Source organism: Pteronotus mesoamericanus, unplaced genomic scaffold (genome assembly GCF_021234165.1).
Source record: "Pteronotus mesoamericanus isolate MK-2021 breed Mesoamerican mustached bat unplaced genomic scaffold, CSHL_Meso_final contig_26, whole genome shotgun sequence".
NCBI lineage: Eukaryota > Metazoa > Chordata > Mammalia > Chiroptera > Mormoopidae > Pteronotus > Pteronotus mesoamericanus.
The window spans coordinates 679,109-704,174 of NW_026555109.1; the positions used below are offsets into that span (position 1 = coordinate 679,109).

A 25,066-nucleotide genomic window follows, 5' to 3' on the forward strand; every position below is an offset into this window, starting at 1 on the left:
CCTTTGGAGGGATCTGAGGCAAAATGACCAGTTACTTTTTAAGACTGGAGTGTAGTTCTGGGAGAGAGGTGGGTGCTATTTACTGTCTGATAAAGTAAGGATTGGGATGAAGGGACAGCACTGAGAGGGATAACTGGGTGGGGACTGTTAGTTTTCTGTAGCTGCTACAGAAATTTATCTTCTAACACTGCTGGAGGCTAGCAGTCAAAGATCAAGGTGTTAGCAGAATTGGCTCCTGCTGGAGGCCCTAAGCAGGAACGTCTGTTTGATGCCTCTCTGCTTCTAGTGATGGCCGGCAATCCTTGGTGTTCCTAGGCTTGTAGAAGCATCACTCTAATCTCAGCCTGTCTCACTTGGGAGTATTTCTGTGCACCTGTGTTAAAATGTTCTCCTCTTAAGGACAACAGTCATTGGAATTAGGACCCACCCTGAGCCAGTGTGCCCTCCTCTTAAGTGCATCTGCAAAGGACTGATTTCCAAATAAGGTCACCTCTGCAGGTACCAGGATTTTGGACTGTTATCGATTTTGGAGGATAGACAACACGGACTGGGCAGTTTGGGAGCCCAGAAGAGGAGGAGGAGCAGAGAGGCCTTTCTTCAGTCAGGGATTCTGTGAAGGGTAGCAAGGAAATGGGGCATTGGCTGGTCTGGGGCAAGGATGTTGACCTCTCTCATAAAAGCAGATGAAGACTGACCTAGGAGTCACCCTCATAGACAAAAGCATTCAGCTTCTTGAAAGGAGTGACAGAGGAGTGCAGAGCTTAGGGAGCCAGGGTAACTAAGTAGGAGGCTGAAATGTATTGGAGGAAGTTTTAGTGGCACTGGCAACTTTGGAGGGTATGGCTAGGGCAATGGGGAAGAAAGGCCTGTGGGTATGATTATTAAGAAGCATCTAGGCTATTAGGATGGCAAGGCCAGGGGAATTTATTCAGAGATTATACCTTCACATGTTCCAGAAAGCATTTAAGGTAGCTGGCCGAAGTTGGCGCATTCTCATGAACCTGCCTCAGTCTGGTGTGCATACCAACTGTGGGACTGGTGCTTGTCCCACAGATAATTGCATCTAAGACTTTTGGACTCTATCTGGAGGTATTTGGTTCAATGTAAACATGAAGGAAAATGTGTTGTTCTCCTTGCCTGCATAGTGTGACTTGCACGTAGCCATGTGTCATGCTGCAGAAACACCACACCCCCACTTCTTGCTGTGCCATCACCAGTTTGGCACTCAGAGCACCCCACTTTCCTGTGCCTCTCTGCCAGTGGGTGAGTGGCAGCCAGACATGATAATAGGCGGTGGTCTCTCAGTGTGGGGATAGGACACCTCTCCAACTGTGGCATCCCCCCTCAGTTCAGCTGAGCTTGACAGCAGGGACAGGCTCTACTTCCCATGTTCTGTTAGTCTCACCTTCAGACTGCAAACAATTTGAGGGCAAACACACTTTTCATCTCAACTCCTGCTTCATTTAAATAGGCACTTTAAAATGCTTATTAGATTAAATAAAAGTTATTGGAGAAGCACCAAAGGGATAGAATATAGTAGACTCAGTAATTTCAAAACATTTTTTTTACTTGTGGCAAACTTGGCCATTTCACCATTTGTAAGTGAACAATTCAGTGGCAGTAATGACATTCACAGAGTTGTGTGTCCATCACCACCGTTTTCCTCTTCTGTAAGTCTACGTGGGAATGAACTGCGAGCTAGCTTGTCAGGGATGTGAGTGGCCTTCCCAGTGTCTTCTTCACAGTCAGTGACACTGAGGAGCTTTGAAGAGTCAAAAAGGACACACATCCTCTGCTCTTAGTGTTGCAGCTCAGCTGCCTGGGAGTTCACAGTAATGCCTGCAATTCCTGCAGCCTCTGGGATGCTTGTTTCTACCAGTGTTCACTGTACCTGCTGGGGAGAGGTCACTTCTCTCCCGAAATCCAATGTTCTGCCTCCGCCACTAGATGGCAGCCACAAGAAAACACCACCAAGGGCAGCATAAACAGATTTGTCTCACAATTCTGGAGATCAGAAGCCAAACCCCCTCTGAAACCTGTAGGGAAGGATCCTTCCTTGCTTCTTCCTGCTTTTATGGTTTGCTGGGTTTCCTTGGTGTCCTGTAGATACATCACTCCAGTCTGCCTCCATCATTTCATGGCATTCTTCCCTGTCTGCCTGCCTCTCCTCTCTCAAAGGACATCACTCAGAGTGGATGAAGTGCCTACTTTGCTCCATTATGATGATCTCTTAACTAAGTATACTTCTGATGACCCTAGTTCTAAGTAAGGCCATATTGTGAGGTACTGGGAGTTAGTACATTTTTTGGGGAGTGGGGATGTAACTGAATCCATAATAGGTGACAAAAAAAATTAAATGAGGCTCATAGAGTCTGCCTCCCAAGGTTTTCCCACCCATCAGAGGGTACGGCCATTTTTTAGAATCAGTCACAGGAAGCCTGTTCTCAGAACACAGTCCCCATCTATGGACCTGTCAACCAACCACCTCACTAGACTGTGAAGATTGAGTTGTCCTTTCCACAGCACTAGGCTGCACCCCACTGGTTTGGGGGGCCCCAAACTGTGCTCCTTACAGGCCTACTTGTCTTTCAGAATCAGTTGTCTGGGAACCTGCTGAGGAAATTCAAAAACAGCAATGGGTGGCAGAAGCTGTGGGTGGTGTTCACAAACTTCTGCCTGTTCTTCTACAAGTCACACCAGGTACGTGCCTTGTGTAGGGACGGTGGCCCTGTGACCCTTGGGGTGAGGCATCTAGCATGCAGGCTGGGAGGAGCCTTAGGGACCCCCAAAAAAGCACCATCCCCTCTCATGGGGCAGGCATGGAGGGGAAAAAAAGCCAGGTGCTGGAGGCGTGTGCAGGGTAAGGCCATGTCCATGAGGCCCTCAACTCTCTAAATGAAGCTTGGCACCCGTTTGGTGAAAGGGGATCTGCCAGTTCATTGGATAAAGGAGTATGGGGGTGACTTAATTGATGGCTCATGTCCTGGCTGGGAGGGACCAGCTGGACCACAGAGCATTGGCCAAAACCAGCTGCCTCAGTTTCCAGAGTTGCTTCAGGGTAAGAGGCTGCAGCCATGCTCAACGCCTGTGGCCACCTTCTGTTGACCCTTTCCAGGACAATCACCCCCTCGCCAGCCTACCCCTGCTTGGTTATTCACTCACCATTCCCTCAGAGTCTGAGGACATCCACAAAGACTACGTGTTCAAGCTGCATTTCAAGTCCCACGTGTACTACTTCAGGGCCGAAAGTGAATACACATTTCAAAGGTAAATGTTCCCCTCTGCACAGAGACCTGTAGAAAAAGGACACTCCTCTTCTAAATAATCAGATTTCTCCCAAGCAAGCAAGTGGATAAGGTTCTCCCTACGGCCCACTGTGGGCATTCACACCCTCCCCTAACAGGTCTGTCCTCATAACCCCAGCAATCGCTTGTAATAAATCTGGGGTCACTCTGCCAAAATCCACTTCTGTTCTCGGAGAAGCAAGTGGAACCATGATTCTCCTAGGAAACCACCTCAGTCCTTAACCTGCATGTTAATGTCACATGCATTACACTTGCAAATCTCTAACTCATCTTTTTTTTTTTTTTTTTCAGTCATGGCTTCCGTAGTTTAGTTCTAACATTCCTGATTGGCCTATGGCCAAGGGCTAAGCTTCTAGTCAAAAGACCACATGAGAAAAGGAAAGAATCCTGGTGCTTCTGTGAATTACCTAATTAGTTAGACTGCCTATGTATATAAACAGGGAACAGAGAAACAGGGGCAGTAGTCTTCATTGAGCCAAAAATAAAAATCAAGTGGAAAGAGCCAGGCTATCACATTTGAGCAGCAGCTTCAGTCTGTTTCTAAAATTTCAAGTGGAAATTCTGGGCCTCTGAAATTGTGTCCCGATGCACGCTACACAGGCAAGTTGTCACTGCTGAACCAGCACCTTTAGGGAAATCCTCAGGCCACAGATTAGACAGGGCAGCAGTCCCCACACTCGTTTAGGGAGAAAATTCTCTTGGCCTGGCTATTTGATAGGAAAATAACTTGTTTCCTTACCGCCCCCACGGCCCACCCCACTGATACTGAACCCACAAGGGTTTCTAATCAATGGGCTGGTTTTGATCTGTGTACACTCCCTAGTAAAGTTAGTTAAGTAGAAACAGCACAGTGGTTTAAAACAGGGCTGAAGGCTCCCATGACATCTAAGCAGCAGTCTCTAAGCTGCCAGCTTGAGCAGTGAGACAGGAACATAGCAATTCTCAAATATGATCCTAGGCTACAAAATTTACTCAAGTTCAGATCTTGTCATTGTTGTCACAAGGGTAAGTTAGCTTTACAGTGGTAATATCCTTAAAGACCTACAGTTATGGAATGTCTAAAGCCATGCTCTAAGTTCCTTGAAGGCAGGAAGCTTGGCACAACTCAGGTTTTCTCAACCTTGGCACTGTTGACATTTTACTGTATAATCCTTTGTTAGGGTCAAAATGGGGTCTGTCCTCTGCACTGTAGGATGTTTTGGCCTCTACCCACTAGAATTCAGTTGTACTCCCTCTACTGTGGCAACTAAAAATGTCTCTAGACAATGCCAGTGTCCCCAGGGTATGTGAAAACTACCAACATGCTACAAGTACTCAAATGTAGAAAATGGAACTCCCACGAAGCAGGATGGAATGCACAGCAGTGTCTGTGGGAAGGATTATGAAGCTGAACTCTAACAGCCAGATGCAACCTCTAACTGCTCTAAATGGAGTGTGCAGCTGCATCCTGGCCAAGACACATCCATCTTTAGGCACTCCTGGTTCTCTGGAAAAATGAGCTCACCGAGGTCAGCGGTTGTCAAAGTGACACTAAGAAACACCTGAAGTACCGATAACCCTGCTTTCCATGACTTGGGTGCTAAGAGTTCATTTAAGAACTCTTCATCTGCTAAAATAGCAGATTAGTCCTGGCTGGTGTGGCCCAGTGGACGGAGTGCCAGCCTGCGAATCAAAGGGTTGCTCGTTCAATTCCCAGTCAGGGCACATGCCTGGGTTGCAGGCCAGGGCCCCCACGGGGGGCATGTGAGAGGCAACCACACATTGATGTTTCTCTCCCTTCTTCCCTTCCCTTCCCCTCTCTAAAAAGAAAGTAAATAAAATGGCAGATTACAAATTAGAAAAATATCAGATGTAAGTTTATAAAAAGTGGCCCTCAACAGTTGCTTCACTTTCTTGTTTTAGGTGGATGGAGGTGATCCGAAGTGCCACCAGCTCGGCCTCCCGTGCCCACATTCTGAGTCACAACGACTCTATGTATTAATGGCAGGATATATGTTGATTATTTCAGCAGTGGCTGCTTTCTTGGAAGACATTTAAGGAAGTAAATGTCTGTATTAATGAAGCCTAGTAAAATTAACATCTGTCTGAAAACAAAAACATGGTTTTACAGCAGCTGTCATGTCTCCACAGAACCATTTTTAACCTTGTGTTTTCTGCTGTTAATTTTCCATCTGAACAGAAGTGCTCCCACCTCCAAGGCTTGGTGGTGTTTTCTGTCATTCACTTTACGGGCTGTTTTTAGCTTGTGCCAGTATTAAAACAGTCATTAATATAGTGCCAAATGACAATTTTTCCTCCATGACTGCACGTTAAAAGCAGTACAAACACATCTGTTCAACCAAAAGACAGGATAGGTGCTCTTCTTTTTCGCTTATCGGCTGCTGCATTAAAAAGAAAAAAAAAAAAAAAAGGGATTTTTCCAGTGTTTGCGATATACATGGCAGTCTTAAGCAATGAGATCATTTTCAGATTTCATTTTTTTTTCAACCTTTCTACTTTTATAATAGGAAGTTAGTCAGATTAACTCCTTTGATTAGTAAGGAATTTGCAGCGCACTTCATTCCACTAGTCTCATGCTCCAATGAAACACTAGTTACCAGACCTACTTTCTGGCGCAAGTTGACCAAATTATGTAAGTGATTACTATTTACAAACTACAGCAGGTGGTTTTCTGTTAAGCAGAAATCCAGTGCCATGTCTAGACTGTCACTGTACTGTTAGTGGTATATACAATGGAAAGATATTAAGCTGTGGTGTTTTGCTGTCTGTCTCACAAGCATGAAAACCTGTATGTCAGTTATCAGGGCCATCTGTGATGTCATGTTATGGAGGGTTTTTGTGAGCTTCAGTGGATGCAGAAGCACTATGAACAATGGTGTGTAGTCCCCTGGCACCCGTTATCATACCTATCTATATCCTGCTGCAACTGTAGTTTGGAACTGCACATTCTATAGTAGTATATATCGTGTCTGTTTTCAAAAAACATTCTCTTTCCTTTTTTTATACTCATTCCTCCCCAGGTATATGGTATCAAGTAATAACACTGCACATCCTTGACAGTCAGACTACACAGGGACATTGTTTCCAGTAAACCTGGGCCCACTGCTCAACATCTGTTTGCCTATTCTCTGTGGAGACCAGGTGGCTGTTATTCCCCAGTGTTCTTAAGCCCTTTCTGACGTTGTCCAGAGAGGGGGCGGCCAATCAACCCAGTCCTCTTCCCCGCACCACAGCTGGGAAAAGCCCCTTACAGAGAAAACACAGGACTACCCCGACTTTGTGGAGCTGTGACTGATTGTGTGGAAACGGCAATGTACAAATGGACAAGTAGCTTGAAATGTGTTAATCATTTGCCTTACAATGTGTACCAGATGGTTTTAAGTACTAACAAAAGGGAATAAAAATACCTCACACCATAATCCAGCATATTGAAGTTTTAAGGCAAAACAAAAACTTGTCTCTCATCTTTATTTTAATCTAACTTTGGGTGGTGATGCCTCTATAGGCATGGACAGAGTTGGCTGGTCAATACAGAGTGCCTGTCAGAGAGAAAAACACTCAATTGCTCATTAAGACAAACGTTTTGAAAAACGTGGTATTTTAGTCTCTGCTTCATTCAACTTGGCCCTCAGAGAAAGAACATTTCTAGGATACTGATCTTCAGTGGCTATAAAAGACAATGACTAAAACCCAAAGGAGGAGGGCAAAGCAGAGAGGAGCTATCTGTCACTTCCTTTATAAAAAGGGCCCTGGAGACAAACTAGTTCCCTGAGGTTTTCCCCCACAATCCAGGGGCAAGACCAACACCCACCAGGAAACATGAAGCTCAAGTGCACAGAGCAGAGGCAGTACTGGGAAAATTCTCCAGAACTCAACTAAATTCTAAAAGGCTCAACGATAAGGTGGTCTCCTACTTCAGTATTTCTGAATGAGTCCAAACCATTTGCTGGAAACAGTTCAGATCTATGAGTACCGCCACTATGCTCCCTGCTCCTTTGTGACTTCAAAGAACACCTATGAGTCCAAATCATGTGGGCAATTTAGACTGATCCCAAGTTGCCAGAAACAGTTTCAGATAACTTCTGTCTTAGTCCATTCAGGCAACTATAACAAAAATACCATTGACTGGGTGACTTATAAACAATAGAAATTTCTCATAGTTCTGAAGTCTGGGAAGTCCAAGATCAAGGTGCCGGCAGATTCGGTGTCTGGTGGGGACCTCCTTCCTGGTTCACAGCCAGACTCAATGCTTCTGGACAAGGTGGAAGGGCTGAGGAATTTCTGAGGAATCTCTTCTCTATAGGCACTAATCCCATATATGGGCTCCATCCTTGTGACCAAATCATTTCCTCCTAATACCATCACACTGGGCATTAGGATTTCAACGTATTGATGGGGTGGGGCAGACACATTTAATCTATTCCCTCTACACATAAGACAAGAAATTACAAAAATAATTGTTTTCTGTGAACTTTATTGACCCTAGAGTGATACAGTACCTGTGCTTAAGAACACACCTTGCAGCACTTCCCATTTATTGCCATATTTTATAGCAGAAATACACAAGCCATATTTTTAAGGAAGAAAATATAAAAACGCTTATAAACAGACCATGTTTTGCCAAAAGAAAGGTACAAAATACTACATGAAGAACTAAACTAGATACTTCTTCACAAGACCAACCTGAGAAAAAACTGTCAGATTCAGAAAATGTGTGGCACTTGGTTACATCAAGACAATCATGAGACTGACTATTAGGGCACCAAGACATCCCAGACCATGCTGGTGGCCACCTCGTTTACTGCAGCCAGAGTGGACACAGAAAAGAATTTCAGAAGCATCGACAACCAGCCACAGTCAGCACACTGCCTCCGTTTCCAAAAGATGGTAGTTATGTTTGTGTGAGCTCCCACACGAGGAGCTCTGGCATCATCTGCAGTCTCCAGGCAGATAAGCTGTAAACTGCGGGGATCTGGCACCAAGAGGCTTGCAAGTCATACATGAACCCTGAATGCTGAGCTCACAGGTCTGGCTCAACACGAACAGCAGGTTAGATGGTCAGAGGCAGGTTCCATTTTAGCTCTGGTAACTGGGCTTTTAGTGAAGGACCTGAAGTGGATACACAAATGCCAGCCTCCTTGGCTAAACAAGATGCCCTTAAAAACACATAAGCTGAGTTCATATGTCTACAGAAATTAACAAATCAGAAGAGACTGTGTAAGGAGGTCATCCACTTCTAAAATCCAATAAAACCATATCTTTCCCAGGAAGCTTAATAGGAGATAATTCCAACGAACTACACAATAATTTGCTGCTTTATATGAGAGACAGCATTGTGTATTAATAGTCTAGTGATTGCAGAATATCACCAACCCCTTACACCAATAGGCTTGACTGAAATCCCATCTACCTATGAACATAACTATCACTTGTATTTGCAATTGGCTTCAGCTTCATCTTGATACAAGGTCTGTCCAGAAGGTATCCAGCCATGTAATATGAAAAAGAGAGACATTTATTGATGAAGATACAAGAAACACTACACAGGACAATGAAGCCTCAGTCCCCTCCAAAGTAGGTACCTTAGGACATCACACAGCTCTCCCAGTCACCATCACCTGCCCCATCATATTTCCCTGAATCTCACCCCTTTCAAAGGCAATTTTAGTTTTGGGAAAAGTCAGAAGTTGCAGGGCGCCAGATCTGGGCTGTAGCAGGGCTGAGTCACCTGGGTGATTTGATGTTTTTGTCAAAATATTCTGCACAAGACATGCATGAGCAGCTGTGTTCTCACGATGAAGCTGCCAATCACCAGCTGTCCATAACTGGCCGTCTGAATAGTTTCCGTGGAGTAATGTTCAAGCTTAATGCAAAACCTGACGCAGATTCATTGCTCTACTCATTCAGTAATTTTGAATGTGCTGACCACATACTACCCATGTTCATTCAATGGCATCTACCACCCCCACTGACTAGTACAGTGAGATCATTACTGTTCACCCATGTGCATTCCAGTGCACTCTCTTTGGCTGCCAGGATAAACTGATGTCGCTCAAACGGTTCTGGTTATTATTAACAATGGCTTGAGTTTTTCTGTACAGACCTTGTATGCCATTGTCCAATTATAGGAACTTTGAATCAGAAAGCTGCTAAGTTGCCTCTTTTAAAATTACACAAGCACTGTGAAAAACTGATCTTTGGTATATGCCTCATAGGGAAATCAAAGTTCCCTTATACTCTCAGGAACACAAAATAAAGTATTCTAAAATATATTATTCAAGTTAACAGTCTTGCTGCAGAAATAACATGCACAGTAAGAATTAGCAAGTCAGTTCTATTTCCCCTAACCAAAATGCATCCTTTATAGAAATTCAACCCAAATGTACTTCTAATAAAAAAAAAATTAATTTTAGAATTTAAAAATTAGACTCCACTAACAAACCTAAACAAAAACCACCCATTCTAACATCTCTGACTCAGGCCTCTGCCCCCTCCCCGTAGCTCCCAAGCCACAAGGCCAGTAGGAATCTGACCTTACATCCCGAAGTTTACCCAGTAACTTCCTTGCCTCCAAAAATCCTTTGTCTGTCCCCTCAAGAGCTGCTCCTCCAAAAAGAGACAACAATGATTCATTATCAACAGACATTATAAAAGTGCCACACATACTTAAATCAGACAGTCAAAAATTGCTGTAAGAACTCTATTTCCCATATCAGAGACCCAGACATTTATTTCCCCCCTTGGCAAGCAAAACCCTGACACAAAACCAAGAAACATGTATGCCTGACTGACAATCTAGTAGACACAGGCCCCTATAAGAGAACAAAATAACCCTTAACTGAGGTCCCCAGGAACAGAAAAAATAATTTTACAAATCAGCAGTGTTCAACTGTATCTTCTCAATGACCAATTTTTAAAAGTTGCATAGAGAACTGACCTGAACATTCAGCATTTTGAATGTGGACACCTCTTCCCAGAGCATTCTAAAATGTTTCATCACACACAAAGTCACACATTCACACAGACAAATGCAGCAGGTGCACTGCCCTCTCAAGAGTCACATTTTAAGGAGAGTATGCAAGGTAAGTATTATAAAATTTATTCATGTAAGCATTCAGACATTTTTAGGTGGGAAAGGTAATATGCAGATTTCACTACAAGGTGCAACAAAATCATACTGGGAAGAATGGTACAGCTGGCGCAGGACTGGCAGTGGAACGATTCTAAATAAATGTTAGATGAGAGCACTTCATTGGGGAAAAACTTAAAATAATAATTTAAAGCTTCATGAGACAAGATATGTTCCAATTTAAAACACTAAGAAATAGTACCATCAATGAAAAAGGAAATCAACTTCTAAGTGTACCAAAAGGGCTATAGGGCAAATGAGGAAAATTTTCATTTGCTGAGGTACAAATAGGAGTGTTCCTTAAGAGGGGCATTAATTATTATTAATGGCAAACCCTGCAAATACAAAATAAAACCCAAATCACTGGTCACATGATCCAAAATTTACATGTAATAAAGGCAAGGCAATAGACTCAAGTTATGGCCTGTCAAATATTTACTCCACTGACATTATCTACAGAAGCACTTGGCCAATTTGTACACAGTGATTTCTTATGCACGCCAAAAAGGTTCCTGTAAAAATGACACTATATACAAATCTGTACACTGATCCACTAGAGCAATTCTCCATCTCCCAGGGAGGGGAGTAACAACTTAAAGCCGGATACCTGAGGTTTCATTTCTTCAGTTGCCTTATCTTAATCCCAAATATACATTTTAGGGTTTGATTTTTGTTTTTTAAAAGACACTTTCCTTGATATGTGTGCTATGGTTAAAATTAAAAACAAGAATAATAAAACGATCACTTGAAGGAGCTGACCCTCCCCACCCCACCTAGAGACTTATCTGGCCAAGGCCAGTGAAGAAGGACCCATGGCTGCGGACAGGCAGCCTCGGCTGGGGGACAGCCCCTCAATGGTGCGTATCTTCAGCGGAGTCAGCAAAGGCTCTCATTGACTTTTTTAAAGAAGGGATGAAGAAGAAAGGAAAAAACAAAACCCCAAACGCCAAAGGAATTTCAATGGGATGAAGTTCCTCCACCACTTAGAGAATATCTAGGAAAAAAGAGAGAGAGAAATAGAAGTAAATGTCATTTCTCTAAATTAAAAAAAATTTGCAAAAATTCAAATAACCAAAATTCTTATTTTTACAAACATTCCCAAGTCATAAAAAAATGGAACTATCAATGAATTAATTATAAAGAATTCATAAAAATTAAGAAAAATCCTGATTCTAACACAAAAATTTCCACAGATATTGGTAATAAGTGAGAATGTGATTCAGCATTCTAGGAGGAAAAAAAGCAGATATGAATAAAACAGTAAATGATATACCTTTACTTATAATCAATTTCTAAAAAATTGAAAAATCAGTAATATCCAACGACACAGTAAGATTCCCAGGACGCATAAACGTGGCTGGTTTGAACACCAGTGCAAGAAACCCTTTTGACCATAAAAAGAAATACTGATGCTAGCTCAGATAATCTACTTCCTGGAAGGGTCTCTTGGTTTTTTTGCAATTATAATAATTAGGAAGCAACTCTGATGTCCAACAATGGAGAAAGAGTTAAGTAAGTAACATCTGAAATAACAGATCAGAAATTGTAATTATATTCAAACAATATGAAAACTATGCACAGTAAGTGTGCACAAAATTATACAGGTAGTTTTATAATTTCTTTATCATAAGTACAAAAGAATGTCCAAAAAACTATGTGCACTATAATTTTAATAAATATAAAAAATTAGTAAGTTCGTCACATCCACATAATAATAGAAGGCAATGAACGAAAAATAATGGAACGGTACTTGGGCTACAGTGGTGGGATCATGTATACTTTCTTTTGTTTTCCAAAAATTCCATAGTATTTTCTTGCTTTGGAATACAAAAAAGGGTGAAGGTAGGGGACCCCATCATGGCCAAGATTCCCTCAATCACTTCAAAACTGACCCAATCACAGCAGATGGGTATGGATACATTTAATGAGACTCGTAACTATTCCAACCTAGAACTCCTCTTTTCAGGCATTTATAATACTTAGCACTCTCCCAAAGAACAAATGGTTACATAAGATCCTCTTGAAAAGCAAGCTGTAGCCACAGATCCTCAGGCTCACTTTTCAGAAAACATAAATACTTAAGTCACAGGAGGAGTTCATGCCACACAAAAGGATCCACACATGAATCCAAACTAAGATGTACAGGAAATCTTTGAAATGCATTAGACAAAAGTGGATTTCTCTTTTTTTTTGAGGTGATACACTGAACTAATGCATTTGGGAATAAGATATGAAGCAGGAGCAAGGGCCTCCATGATTTGTTGGCATCTGGGTGGGGGACACTCAGGAAGAGCTTGGGGAGTCCAGAAGGAGTAAATGGACAGTAATAGCCAAAGCCTGCAAGAAGAAGACAGGGACCCCAGGGAGGAGGGTCATATGATGGCTGAGGAGGCGGGTTCACAATCACAAAAGGAAGAAAAACAAGAGAAAGAAGAGCAGTCTGGGAAAGAAAGAAAGAGTACTAAATTAGTATGGCTAATGCATCACTGCAAAGTAAAACTTCAAACACAATGTGGACAGTGGGCAGTTGTATTTGCATAACATATGGCGGCTGAGCATCTGAAATGTGGTGAGTTCACAACAGATATGCTGTGAAATGTAAAATGCACACTGGATTGCAAAGACTCAGCACAAAAAGAAGAGTGAAATACCTTACTGATAATGTTTTAAATTGATTATGTGTTAAAATAACATTGTGGGTACAGTGGGTTAAAAAATCCAATATTAAAATTATTTCACTTGCTCTTCTTTTATTTTTTTTTCAATGTGGCTACTAGAAAATTTAAAGTTCTATATGTGGCTAATGTATCCTCCTGTCAGTGCTGATACAGATCAACTCACATCAGCAACTGAAAAAAGGGGAACAGGGAGACAGACCAATTAAATAGGCACAGGCCACACCTGAGCCCTGGAGCTGCAGGGAAACCAAGGCGGTTGTATGAGTCACTGGTAATACTTTCACGCAATTTGGGAAAACACCAATCCTAAAAGTGACATTACAAAAGCAGAAAACAAAACCAGAAATAAGATGACAAAACCACCTGGTCTCTGGTTGGTTCTCTTTGTTTGACACTTAAAGTCTTTTTTCATTTTTAATGAGAAGTAAATGTCACTAAAATTAGGTGTGAACTGATTCCAAGTTTCTTTGAGAAATTAGAAAAATGGGCCATTATTAGGTCGCAGGAGAAAAGCTTACATGATGATAATACAAAACAGTCAATGAATATTGTAACAAAGCTATGTTAGAAATCAACTGCATACACATAATGGACAGATATACGCAAACATAGTAACAACAGTGTTTGTGTGAGGATATGGTGACTTCATTGTTCCATTTTCCTTTATTTCTGTAATTCATCAGTATCAAAAGGGGCAGAGGAAAAGAGGACAATTCTGTTTATTGCTTCAGAATTGAAGGAAGACAAGTAAACATTCTACATTCTCTAGCCTAACCTTTAGAGCAAGTTAGAATGTTGGGATGTCTTTCACAAAGGAACCTGAGTTAGGAGAATATACCTGAAGGGTTAGAATTAAGGTTTTCTCTTGATGTCCCTCTTTAGAGGGACTCTTCACAGGGTATCGGGAAGCCCCTTCAATCATCACTTGTAAGAAGTGGCAAAGGTGACCCCCAAGTACCCCAAATTTCTTTATATGCTATCAAGCTGACACTTCAGAACAGACCTGAAATGCTCCAAATTCTCACCAGGTTTCAGTCATCATTTGGAAGGTGAATGTCAAAGCAATGACATGCCTTGTGCTTCAGGATGTTGAAGGTTTGGGATGTGGAGGAGAAAAAGAGCCACAGAGATGCTAGACACACACGTCCATTCTCTCTAAACACCCCCAAATGACTGTACTTATGCCACAGTGTGAGTCAGTGTGGCCTCCTCCACAAGGAGACTCCTAAAACCAGTTCAAGAGAGTGGGAAGGGAAGACTCAGATCATTACTCCTCACCTGCAATCAGGGCCACCAGTGGGGACCAGAGCACCCTGCAGGCTGTGCAGACAGAGTGCCCTAAATCACAACATGGCTTCAGGACAAGAGGCAGAGTTGAGATCTGGAATGGGGACCCAAGCAAAAGAGCAGACCCACATCCATACTCATGGAACTCACCAAGCCCAAACTTCTGGAATATTTGGACATTTGACTTTAAAGCATAAAACCAAACAGATAATTACCAACATGTGGCTAAGGGCTATATATAATTAGGCTGCATCATTAAAACAGACATTTTAAAGTCGTTTCATATTTATGTGGCACAAACCTCTGTGGCCCTTCCCAGTCATTTCCAGATTCCTATCACTCATTCATACTGATTTCTCTAATTCAGAAGAAAATATAGAAACAGCCTAAGAACAAAGCGTCCAACTAACAAATGGAGGACAGAAGAGAAGTCTGTTAGCAGGTGCTCCCACACCCAGCCTGCAAAAGCTGGAGGACAAACATGGTGTGCCCTCCATGAGGCTCTCCACCCTGGAGGCAGCGAGTTTGGCTACAACATCGGTGGCAGTTACCTCTGGAGCCGCTGTACGAGCTGGGCCACCATGGTGTCCGAGATCCCGGGGCATGCCTCTTCTGCCAAGTAGATGGCCCCTCGCAGTTCTTCTATGGACCCCATGTTCCCTCCACATGCCTGGCTCTTCTCCTTCAACTTGAAAGACACAAATGTGAAGATCACAGAAATCAACGAGCATCTATTTCAGAGTAACACAATGTGTGTGGCTCCATAATGGCTCCAGCCACAGATGTCCTGGTGCTGCTTCAGCTCAGGAATGGCTTCTTTTCCATTCCTTTCAATGAACAGCTTTTTGAGTGCTGAGAACACTATGTATAGAAAAGTCATTAGTTAGACCTAAGTCACTACCTTCACTAGAGTGAACAGAGACAACTAGTTTCCTGTGCATCTTTTCAAAATGTGATCATAGCAGTCTGTCCTCTATTTTTTTTCCATTTCAATCTAATCTTATACCAGAAAAGCAATTTCAAAATTACTAGTTTCCACACTGAAACTGCAATATTGGCTACCTAATTTATTGCAGTAAACTGCAATAAAGCTTACTGATGTTAATAGGTTGGTTATTAAACACCAACAAACTGTCTTGTTGGTCCTCTTTTCTCAAAATATTATATTTCGTGTAAGTGTCAGCCCTAAATTCTGGGAATCTACATGTCCCTCTTAACACCTCTGTTCCCATGAGAAATCATAACAGTATCATGACAATGTATTCAGGCACCTTCCTCATTTTAAGATCAACTTAGTCTCTTTCTGGAATGCAACCAAAGCGTACAATGCTGAAGGGGAGCTGCTCAGGTCAAGGAGCAGCCAAGTCAGGATTGAAGGCCACTTGGAACAGGCTCCAGTTGGCAGATGCAGAGAAAAAAAAATATTACCTCCTCTTCAGGAGTCCCCCCTCCTCAGTTACATCTTTAAGAAATAGTTTACAAAATAGCTTTGGTTTTTAAAGCTGCTGTGAACACTATCATTCCCAGCATCCATCTCATTCTAGAAATAATGGCTTCTACTTCTTCCTGCTAAACGGATATACAGAACAACTAGAAAGGCCTGGCCTGTGAGTTTACTTTTAAGTTTAGCTGGAAAAAAAATGAATATATTATTACATCTAGGATTACTCATTAATTCTGAATACTGATTTCAGAATTTCTTCATATGCTCCATAACAAATAAACAGCTTCAGACAAATGAGAAAACATACGTCATTTTCCCAAATTGCCTTACTCATCCCAGTGAAGCTACAGTAAAGGGTGTCAGGAACGCAAGGGAGTATCTAGTAAACCTGAAGGACCAATCTTCCAAACAACATATAAAAAGGGCAAAATGTGGTCTTAAGGGTACCCTAGGAAGAGCAATGGTATCCAGCCAAGGATACCAATGAAAAATCAGCCAAGGCTGGAGCCAGAAAGCAACACAGAAGGGGCCTCTATCTGCCCTGTGCCACTTAGTTTTCCTACTAAAAGGAGTATGTTCAGTGGTTCTAACCCTGTAACTTGAGTCTGGGCCCTAATCTGCCTGGTTGGAAGGCAGGGCCCTTAAGCAAACTTGTAAAAGCAGTTGCTGGGCTGGGAAAGGGATGTAGCCTGGGGGAGCGGCTAAAAGAGGGAGCAGGATAGAGACTGGCCTAGGGTACCCTGGGCACTGCCAAGGTGAAGGCACTGTGCGACCAGGTTCAGGCCAACGGGATCGCTTCCTTCCCACCTTAGACCACTCACCTCAGATCTGAGGGTCTCATGATACAGACTCCCTGGAAAGCACTGAATCACCATACAAACAGAAGTTACTGACTAGTATGACTCACTCTGAATTGTCTTAAAGGCCACCCGAGTCAGGAAGTGGGCACAAGAAAACGAAAAGGGGCATTTCCATATTTTTTTCCATTCAGATACTAATCAGATGAAAAACAATCTTCACTCTCACAAAATCTATTAAAACATCTCAAATGCAATATGTAATTAGAAATCTATAGGAGGCATATAGAGAAGGAGCAGGGAGATGGCACAGGATGCAGTCACAGGTACTCCCACGGAAACTGAACTGAAAAGGGCCCTCACCTGGTAAATGACTGACCCTGTTGGGTAAGGTTACTACTCTGGGTACTGAATAAGAATTAAGGTTAATCTGGGGGCTCAACAGGAAACATGAGGACTTCAGGGAAGCTGGTGTCTCCTTTAAAATAAAAATCTACTTTTTACACTGCCATAAACGTATCTGAGGCAGACAGATCAGGCTATACCCAAATACTTTTTGTTGAAAGCAGCACGACTAATGTTAAAAATTGCCCTAATAACATATGGCCTTAGGCTGGATCACATATGGATTAGGCTGATGTCCTCTCTGTATACTCAAGATGGTAACATGGTGACATTGCCAAGGAGGGGCTGGATTCCAGACAGCCTTACAGGAGCACAAGACATACTCTGCTGCTTGTTCTAACCTCCGAGAGTCTACTGGCAAGCTTGTCACAGGAGAGCCCTGCTCTCTCGTTCTCCTCCCTTCTCACCTCCCCCCAAAAGTCAACTTGGTTGTCTTACCTCTGCAAACAAAGGAGAAATAATTGTAGATAAACACTGAGAGAAAGGCCTCTTTGGGATGTCTTTCATCTTGGGGAAGAAAAAAGGTGATTAGAAATATTTAATTCATATTTTCAAAAATTGAATAAACTTCAGATAGCTGCTATCCAAATATAATGCCTGCGATGTTCTCTGTTCTCTACAAAATCTGAATTGGACTGTTTTACTATCTTTCACTGGACAACAAAGTTCCATTAGCACTAACATGCAAAAACAGTGCCTGGATTCCCCATGGAAAGGAAACAGGGGTCCAGAAAATGGCACTTTGCGGATACAGGCAACGCTGAATTGTACCGCTGTGCTACCTATATAGGAGGACTTTACTAATGAAACCCTGGAAATGGAGATCAGATCAAAGATGGCTACTGCAAGTGGCTGTCATAAAACACTAGCCTTTTTCATTTTACTTTTGGAAACTATCTGAATATGTAATGACTCCTATCCATTTATCAAAGCAGGACTTAATCGGAACACCAGGGGATGGCCACTGGTCAACACTGCCTGAGAGAAACTTCACCCCTAAAAATCCTAAAAATAGCTTTTCATAAATTTAAAACAGGCATGAAATCAATTAATCAAAATAAAGTTTTATGTAACTATCAAAAAGCAATACATTTGTTTTTAAGATTTTTTCCAACTACAGTTGACACCCAATATTATTTTATATTAGTTTCAGGTGTACAGCATAGTGATTAGACATTTACATAATTTACAAAGTGATCCCCCCAATTAGTCTAGTACACACCTGACACCATTTACAGTTATTACAATATTACTATGTTCCTTATGCTGCATCCTCATGGCTATTTTATAACTGCCAATTTTTACTTCTTGATCCTTTAATCTTTTCACCCAGGCCCACAACCTTCCCTTCCATCTGGCAACCATCAGTTTATTCTGTAAGTTTTGTTTTTCTTTTGTTCATTTATTTTGTTTATTTTTTTAAGATTCCACATAAGTAAAATCACATGGCACTTGTTCTTCTCTGTCTGCCATTTCATTTAGCATAAAAACCATCTAGGTTCTTCCATGTTGTCACAAATGGTAAATTTTCATCCTTTTTTATGTCTGAGTAGTAGTCCATTGTATATATGTACTACATCTTCTTTATCCATTTGTTTATTGATGGGTATTTAAGTTGCTTAATATCTTGGCTATTATAAACAACACTGCAATGAACATAAGGGTGCATATATTCTTTCAAATTAGTGTTTTGGATGTCTTCATAGAAATATCCAGAAGCGGAGTTGCTGAGTCATATGGTAGCTCTATTTTAATTTTTGGAGGAACTTCCATACTGTTTTCCATGGTAGCTGCTCCAATTTGCAATCGCTCCAATTTGCAATCTCACCAATAATGCAATCCCACCAAGGGTTCCCTTTTCTCTACATCCTCACCAACACTTGTTTGTTGATTTATTGATGACAACTATTCTATCAGGTGTGAGGTAGTATTTCATTGTGTTTTTAGCAACTTTAAATAAAAATTAATCCCAAAATTCTAGTACCTAACATGAATGACTGACTCTATACAAAACAGGAACAGTCCTGTCAAGAGAACTTGAAAGTCATTTCATGTATGAAACCTCACCCCACAACCCATGACTCCCACTATACGCTGACTCCACAGGACAGCAGGAGAGGAGAGGAAATTAGCACTGTAGGTCTGACTCTCTGAGTAACAAGACAGAACAAAATCTCTTGCTGTCAATTCACTGACAGCAAAATTCCAAAACAGGCTTCCATGAGGGATCACCTAGTCTCCTAACACAATCACAGAAAAGTGACTGAAAAATGCTACTGACCGATGACAAGTATAAGTCACTCTAGTATGAGTAAACGTACCTTATTTCTTTCTAAATCTGATGGCTGAAGAGCTCCATTCTCAAGACTCTTTGGATCTTTCTCTCGGATCGTGAAGATCCAGTCCCCCGAGTCGCTGCCTCCAGCTGCTTGGCCGTCTGCATCCGTTTCCCTTAACACAGAAACCCAGGAGAACTCCGTAACTGACCTGGCTCTGCGGGAGCTAAGATTTCACAGAGAAGACCCACTGGTGGCCTCTCAAACCACAACTGAGAAGTCAATATTGCCCAGCTACCATGCATGCCTTCTCTGTCTCACTCTCACACTCCACAACTACTTCCAACTTCTCCACTCCCCACCAGCGACGCCCACACCCATTCCCTCCTGGGCTTCAGAAGACAAGCCTGCCTCCTACCTTACAGAGGAGACCATAAGAATGTGGTTCCCATAATGTCCCACAGTTCCATCTGCATGCACGCCCACCCCTCCCACCTCTTCCTCAAATGGAAAGCAGCATCTCTTCCCCTGCAGAACAATCCTCTACTCCACTGACAGCCCCTTTCTCTAGACTTTTGTCCCCTTAGGCTCCTTCTCACCCAAGATTCAAAATGCAAAGCTTTTGCTTACTCAACACTGCCTCCCTTCTACCTACAACCAGTCTCTCTGCCACAGTTCTTGAATGTTACTACACTCACTGCCTCCATTTCCTACCTTCCACACACTCTTAAACTCACACTCTCCCCCTGCAACTGCTATGACCAAGGAACCAAGCCTCTATATACCATTAGACAAAAGTGTTACTGATTAGTCCTTATCCTGCTTGAACTTTCAGCAGGAAATGATCCTGCTGATCACACACACCTTCTTTAGATGCTCCAGACTCCTCTCGTAGGGCCACACTGTGTTTTATTTTCTTCTGACCCATGTCATTCCCAGGCTCACCTGTTATGCTGGCATTTCCTAGAATTTGGTCCTAAGCCTCAGGCCCTCCTCATTCTTTAGATTATGCTGTGAATAATACCATTTGTTCTCATGGCTCCAATGACCATTTACAAAGTAGTGATTCATAAATCAGTATTATCTGCCAAGACATTCTCCTAATCTCTCTAAACCTCAATGTCATTCTCAACTAAGCCCTCATGGTCATCCTCTCAGCAACAAACATGTCCCACACCAAACTCAATTTCCTGTACCCTAGCCTCCCTAAACCAGCCTCTTCTCCAGTGTCATCATCTCAACAATACCCACCACACTGATGAAGCCAGGACTATCTCCTCCTCCTTTACCCAAACCCAGGACCACGCCCAGACTCTCTGTTCATCTTTCCATCCCAATTTCTTAACATAACCACCTCAACAAATTCCAAATCAGTGTGTCTCACTCTTGGCTTTATAAAGGAATCACCTGGAACTTTAAAAAAACACTTGGATCTCATGCCCAGAAATTTGGATTCAACTAGCTTGGCTTCCCTTCCTCTTCTATGTACTGAAAAGGCTCCTAGGCCTAATTCATCTTTTTAGCTAACAGAATTCCTAGATGCTTAACTTTGGTACCAGTTTTTAGTAACTTTCTGGTACAGAGCTTTTACAATGTCCAGCATCTACTAGAACACAACACAGAATCACAAAAACATACAATGTATCTTCCTAAAATATACATATTTAAAGCAGTTTCAGCTGATCAGTATTGTGAGAGCAGAAAGTATAACTAAGGCAAAAGAAACAAGTCAAGGTCACTTTATACAATTTTATCACATAGATTTTATGCAGGAAAACTCCACTGACAACAAAAAGAAGCTAAAAGATGCCCAAACAGCCCCATACTGACACAAGGAGTACAATCAACCTGGATTATTCAAGGGAAGGGAGAGGAGGGGAGGGGCCTAAAGCCCACACAAGGAAGGGACTAGAACAAACAGCCCACTCACCACGCCACCTTCCCACTGTGCCACCTTCTCCCCCAGCCCCCCTGGTCTGTAGCTCAGGCATAGAGCAGTCATGGACATACCACCTGGCTCACACACACTTGCATGGCTCAGGCAGAGCCAACAGCTTACGTGTCAGAATCTTCAGAGCTGGAGTCTTCATGGCTCTGTTCGGCCTTCCACCTCTTGTACCTGTCAATGAGCTCTGTCAAGTAGGAAGTTTTCTTCGCATTGCGTATTATAAACTTGTGTTTCAGTAACTCCTTAGCAGTAGGTCTCTGGAAGACAAACCACCAAACAAAGAAAAGAGAAAGAAATAAGATGAAGTCCCTATGTTCTACTTGATTCTATCCCGAAGATCAGACTTCTGCCTCAAAATGTCAAACCACACTAATACCTAAAGATCAAGTTCTACTTCAAAGTTTTTTTCCCCTAAGACCTATCCAAAGAATAGCCATTCGGCACTTGTCTGTGGGACACGATGTACTATGTTGACATAACATTCAGTATCTAATGTTAAATTCTCAAGAAACCATCCAATGAAAGCAAGAGAACTTACACCAAAACAAGCATTTACCTAGAAAACGCTCCAGAAAATTTCACAAAGATCATTCAAAAGGGCAAGTATATGCCTCCTAGTTTTTATAAACCATTTTACTGCAAATGCTGGCAAGAGAGAAAATATATTTTGTATTATCTTGTTAATTTTCTGTATTAATGTTTCTCTCCACCATCCCCTCCCCAAAATAAAGAAAAATATTCATTTGGCTCCGCCTAGAAGAAACTAGAAAGGAGCCAAAAGTTACCCTTTCCTTGGTTGCTGAAAGAGTATCTCAGTTCTTAGTCATCCAGCCCTCTCAATTTATAAATGCGGGTGTCCCAGGTCTGCCTCTTTTGAGGTGGTCGGGGTGAGGACTTCATCCAGGCCCTGGGCTCAGAATGGCTGCAGCCGGACAGCATGCTTTGAACTCAGTCAAGTGCTTTGCCCCTTAGGCTGGCAAAACAAATTATAGGGAGCATGCTTCCCAAGGAAGCTGAGTGAAGCCCAAATAGGAACAGGCGGCAGGAACACACAAACAATGTTGAATCAGACTAAACTCCCACTTATTCTGAATTACTAAAGCTTTATTAACAAGAGCCAGGCATGTTTCTCAAATTTAAGCTTGTGAAAAACCTTGGCCACCTCAGGTATTTCTCTCTCCCTGTCCAGGTGATTGTGAAACTTCAAGTATCTCAGAAGTGCTCACATTCTCAGCTCCTCATGCTTCTCAGTGAATGTGGGGTCAAGGTAGGGGTTGAGAAAATAAGCCAATACCAACAGGGTATTTTTAATGGTAAAATGTACATGCGTATGGGTGTATCTTCTTGGGTGCTGGTGCCTTGTGATTAGGAGCTAACATCATGATACAAGGTTTAGAGGATGATGGCCTCGTAGAACAACAGCCTGACACTGCCAATGCCTGCTGTACTCCGCATCTCCTGGAAGAGGTGTCCAACCTTTTGGCATCTCTGCGCCACACTGGAAGAATTGTCATCTTGGGCCACACATTAAATACATTATGACACGTAATCACAAAAACAAAAAAAAAAAATCATGTTTTAAAGTAAATTTATGATTTTTTGTGTTGGGCTGCATTCACAGCCATCCTGGGCCACATGTGGCCCATGGGCCACAGGTTGGACACTCCTACAAGAGGATCTCAGAATACGCTGCACTCCCTTTTTAATCCTGCTCTTGTAAAGCTAATCACCCATGTTTTAGATAAGAGTAATTAATCAAAGGGGGTCCGGCTAACCCTGCTGGAAAATTCATAAACAAAAACAAGGACATATGCTGCTATATATAACACCAAAATATACAGAGAGCTTTCAAAGAAGTCCTAATTCAGAGAGAAAATTAGGCTTAAAGCTATGTAGTTGTTACTGCTACACAGCTCCATCAGAGTCAATCAAACATGAAGAAAAGGAAGAGGCGTAAGTGAAGTGGGTGGTTCATTTATATTTTATTTGCTTTTCCTTTCCTGACATGTGCCAAGAAGAAACTGAAAACATTTACTCTAAAAAATATTTAACCATTATTTTTCAGGCCAGACTTTGAAATTACTGAAAAAAAAAACATAATAGTTCATAGCCTAACCTTCCACTATAAATATTAAAAACTTATGATTATACATATAATATTAAGGAGAACAGTCTTCAAAGCTCAATGAGGTACGAGACACTAAGAAATATGAAAAATAAATTTTAATCCTTCAGAGAAAAACAATAAAATATATTTACAATGCAAAGATACAAATCTTACACATTTAGAAAAAGAAAAAAACTGAGATTGTGAAGACAGCTGACATCAGTGATTTAAAAAATTCACTAAGATGTATCTAGACCAACTCAGGACACACATGAAGAGGTGCCCGCCCATTCTGATCTCATGAAACTCACAAAGCTCGGCTCCTTGTTCAAACAGGCCTCAACAAACTCCTTGAGGGGTTTGCTATAGTTTCCTTCCAGAGTCGGGGGATTGTTCTTTGGAATGAGGAATAAAACCTTCATGGGGTGCAGCTCAGAATGAGGTGGTTCCCCTTTTGCAAGCTCTATAGCTGTTATGCCCAGGGACCAGATGTCTGCCTGCAACAAAAAAAAAAAAGATCTTTAGAGACCTACCAAGCAGGAATAAATTCAAACAGGAGTAAATTCAGATAAATATACAAGGCCTGTCCAGAAGGTATCCACCCCAGCCATGTAATAGGAAAAAGAGACATTTATTGAAGAAGATACAAGATACAAGAAACACTGTACACAGGACAATGATGCCTCAGTCCCCTTCCAAGGAGGTACCTTGGGACCTCACAGAGTTCTCCCAATCACCATCATATGCCCTGTTGTTATTCTCCTGAATCTCATTGATGGCCTGAAAATTCTTCCCTTTTAAAGGTGATTTTACTTATGGGAAAAGCCAGAAGTCAAAGGGCACCAAATATGGGCTGTAGGGGGCTGAGTCACCTGGGTGATTTAATGTTTTGCCAAAAACCTCTGCACATGACGTGATGCATGAGTGGGCACGCTGTCATGATAAAGCTGCCAATCACCAGTTGCCCATTGCTGTGGCCTTCTGAATCATCCGAATAGTTTAAACAGAGGAGTGTTCAAGCTTAATGCAAAATTTGATGCAGATTTGTTGCTCTGCTCGCTCAGTCATTTTGAGTGTACTAACCACACAGTACAAATGCTCACTAAACAGCATCTACCACCTCAACTGATAGTACAGTGAAGTCATCATTGCTCATGCACAAACATTCCAGTCCACTCTCCTTGGCTACCAGGTTACATCGATGTCACACAAACTGTTCTCGTCATAGTAACAATGGCTGGACTTTTTCCAGATAGACCTCATACTTCTTACAAAAAAAATTACCTTTCAATGTACTTTCAAGGTTTTGAAAACATTATTTTTAACGAAAAATAAAAAATATAAGCTTTTAGTTTAATTTCAAAATAGGCAAGGCACAAGAGAAGATAAAACATCTTGTATCTATGAACTGAAGGCGGCTTTAATGATTACTCCTCTTCCACTCACTGTTGGAGGTATAACACATTCAATGTCAACTGTAGTCCTTGAATCAGTCAGTAGGATAGGTCATCAGAGGTGAGAAGAGAGGGCAGATCTGGGGAGCGGAGGTATGTTTGCCAGCTAAGCAATGCTTAAAACTAATGTAATGCTCTGACACTGGGAACAGCTATCCTAGTCTCACAGACTGCTAAGTTTAAATGCTAGCTCTATCACAAAAGTCCTGTGATGTCAGATAAAATACCTAATCAGT

At 41.9% G+C, this 25,066-nt stretch overlaps 2 protein-coding genes across 3 annotated transcripts in view; one reads left to right on the top strand and one right to left on the bottom strand.

Moving 5' to 3' along the window:
• The window catches only part of FARP1 (FERM, ARH/RhoGEF and pleckstrin domain protein 1), a 400,915-nt gene extending 394,532 nt beyond the window's left edge, over positions 1–6,383 (top strand). The window contains exons 25-27 of the mRNA XM_054574324.1: positions 2,593–2,700; positions 3,116–3,267; positions 5,208–6,383. Of these exons, the coding sequence (XP_054430299.1) occupies positions 2,593–2,700; positions 3,116–3,267; positions 5,208–5,286 (339 nt within the window). The 3' untranslated portion in view covers positions 5,287–6,383. The remainder of the gene's footprint in view (positions 1–2,592; positions 2,701–3,115; positions 3,268–5,207) is intronic.
• Positions 6,384–9,334: 2,951 nt separating this feature from the next.
• STK24 (serine/threonine kinase 24) overlaps positions 9,335–25,066 on the bottom strand; it is a 121,017-nt gene continuing 105,285 nt past the window's right edge. For both annotated transcript variants that reach the window (XM_054574325.1, XM_054574326.1), the window contains exons 6-11: positions 23,688–23,873; positions 21,381–21,526; positions 19,367–19,496; positions 17,484–17,552; positions 14,951–15,087; positions 9,335–11,428 (exon numbers count right to left, since the gene is read on the bottom strand). In XM_054574325.1, the coding sequence (XP_054430300.1) occupies positions 11,392–11,428; positions 14,951–15,087; positions 17,484–17,552; positions 19,367–19,496; positions 21,381–21,526; positions 23,688–23,873 (705 nt within the window). In that variant the 3' untranslated portion in view covers positions 9,335–11,391. The remainder of the gene's footprint in view (positions 11,429–14,950; positions 15,088–17,483; positions 17,553–19,366; positions 19,497–21,380; positions 21,527–23,687; positions 23,874–25,066) is intronic.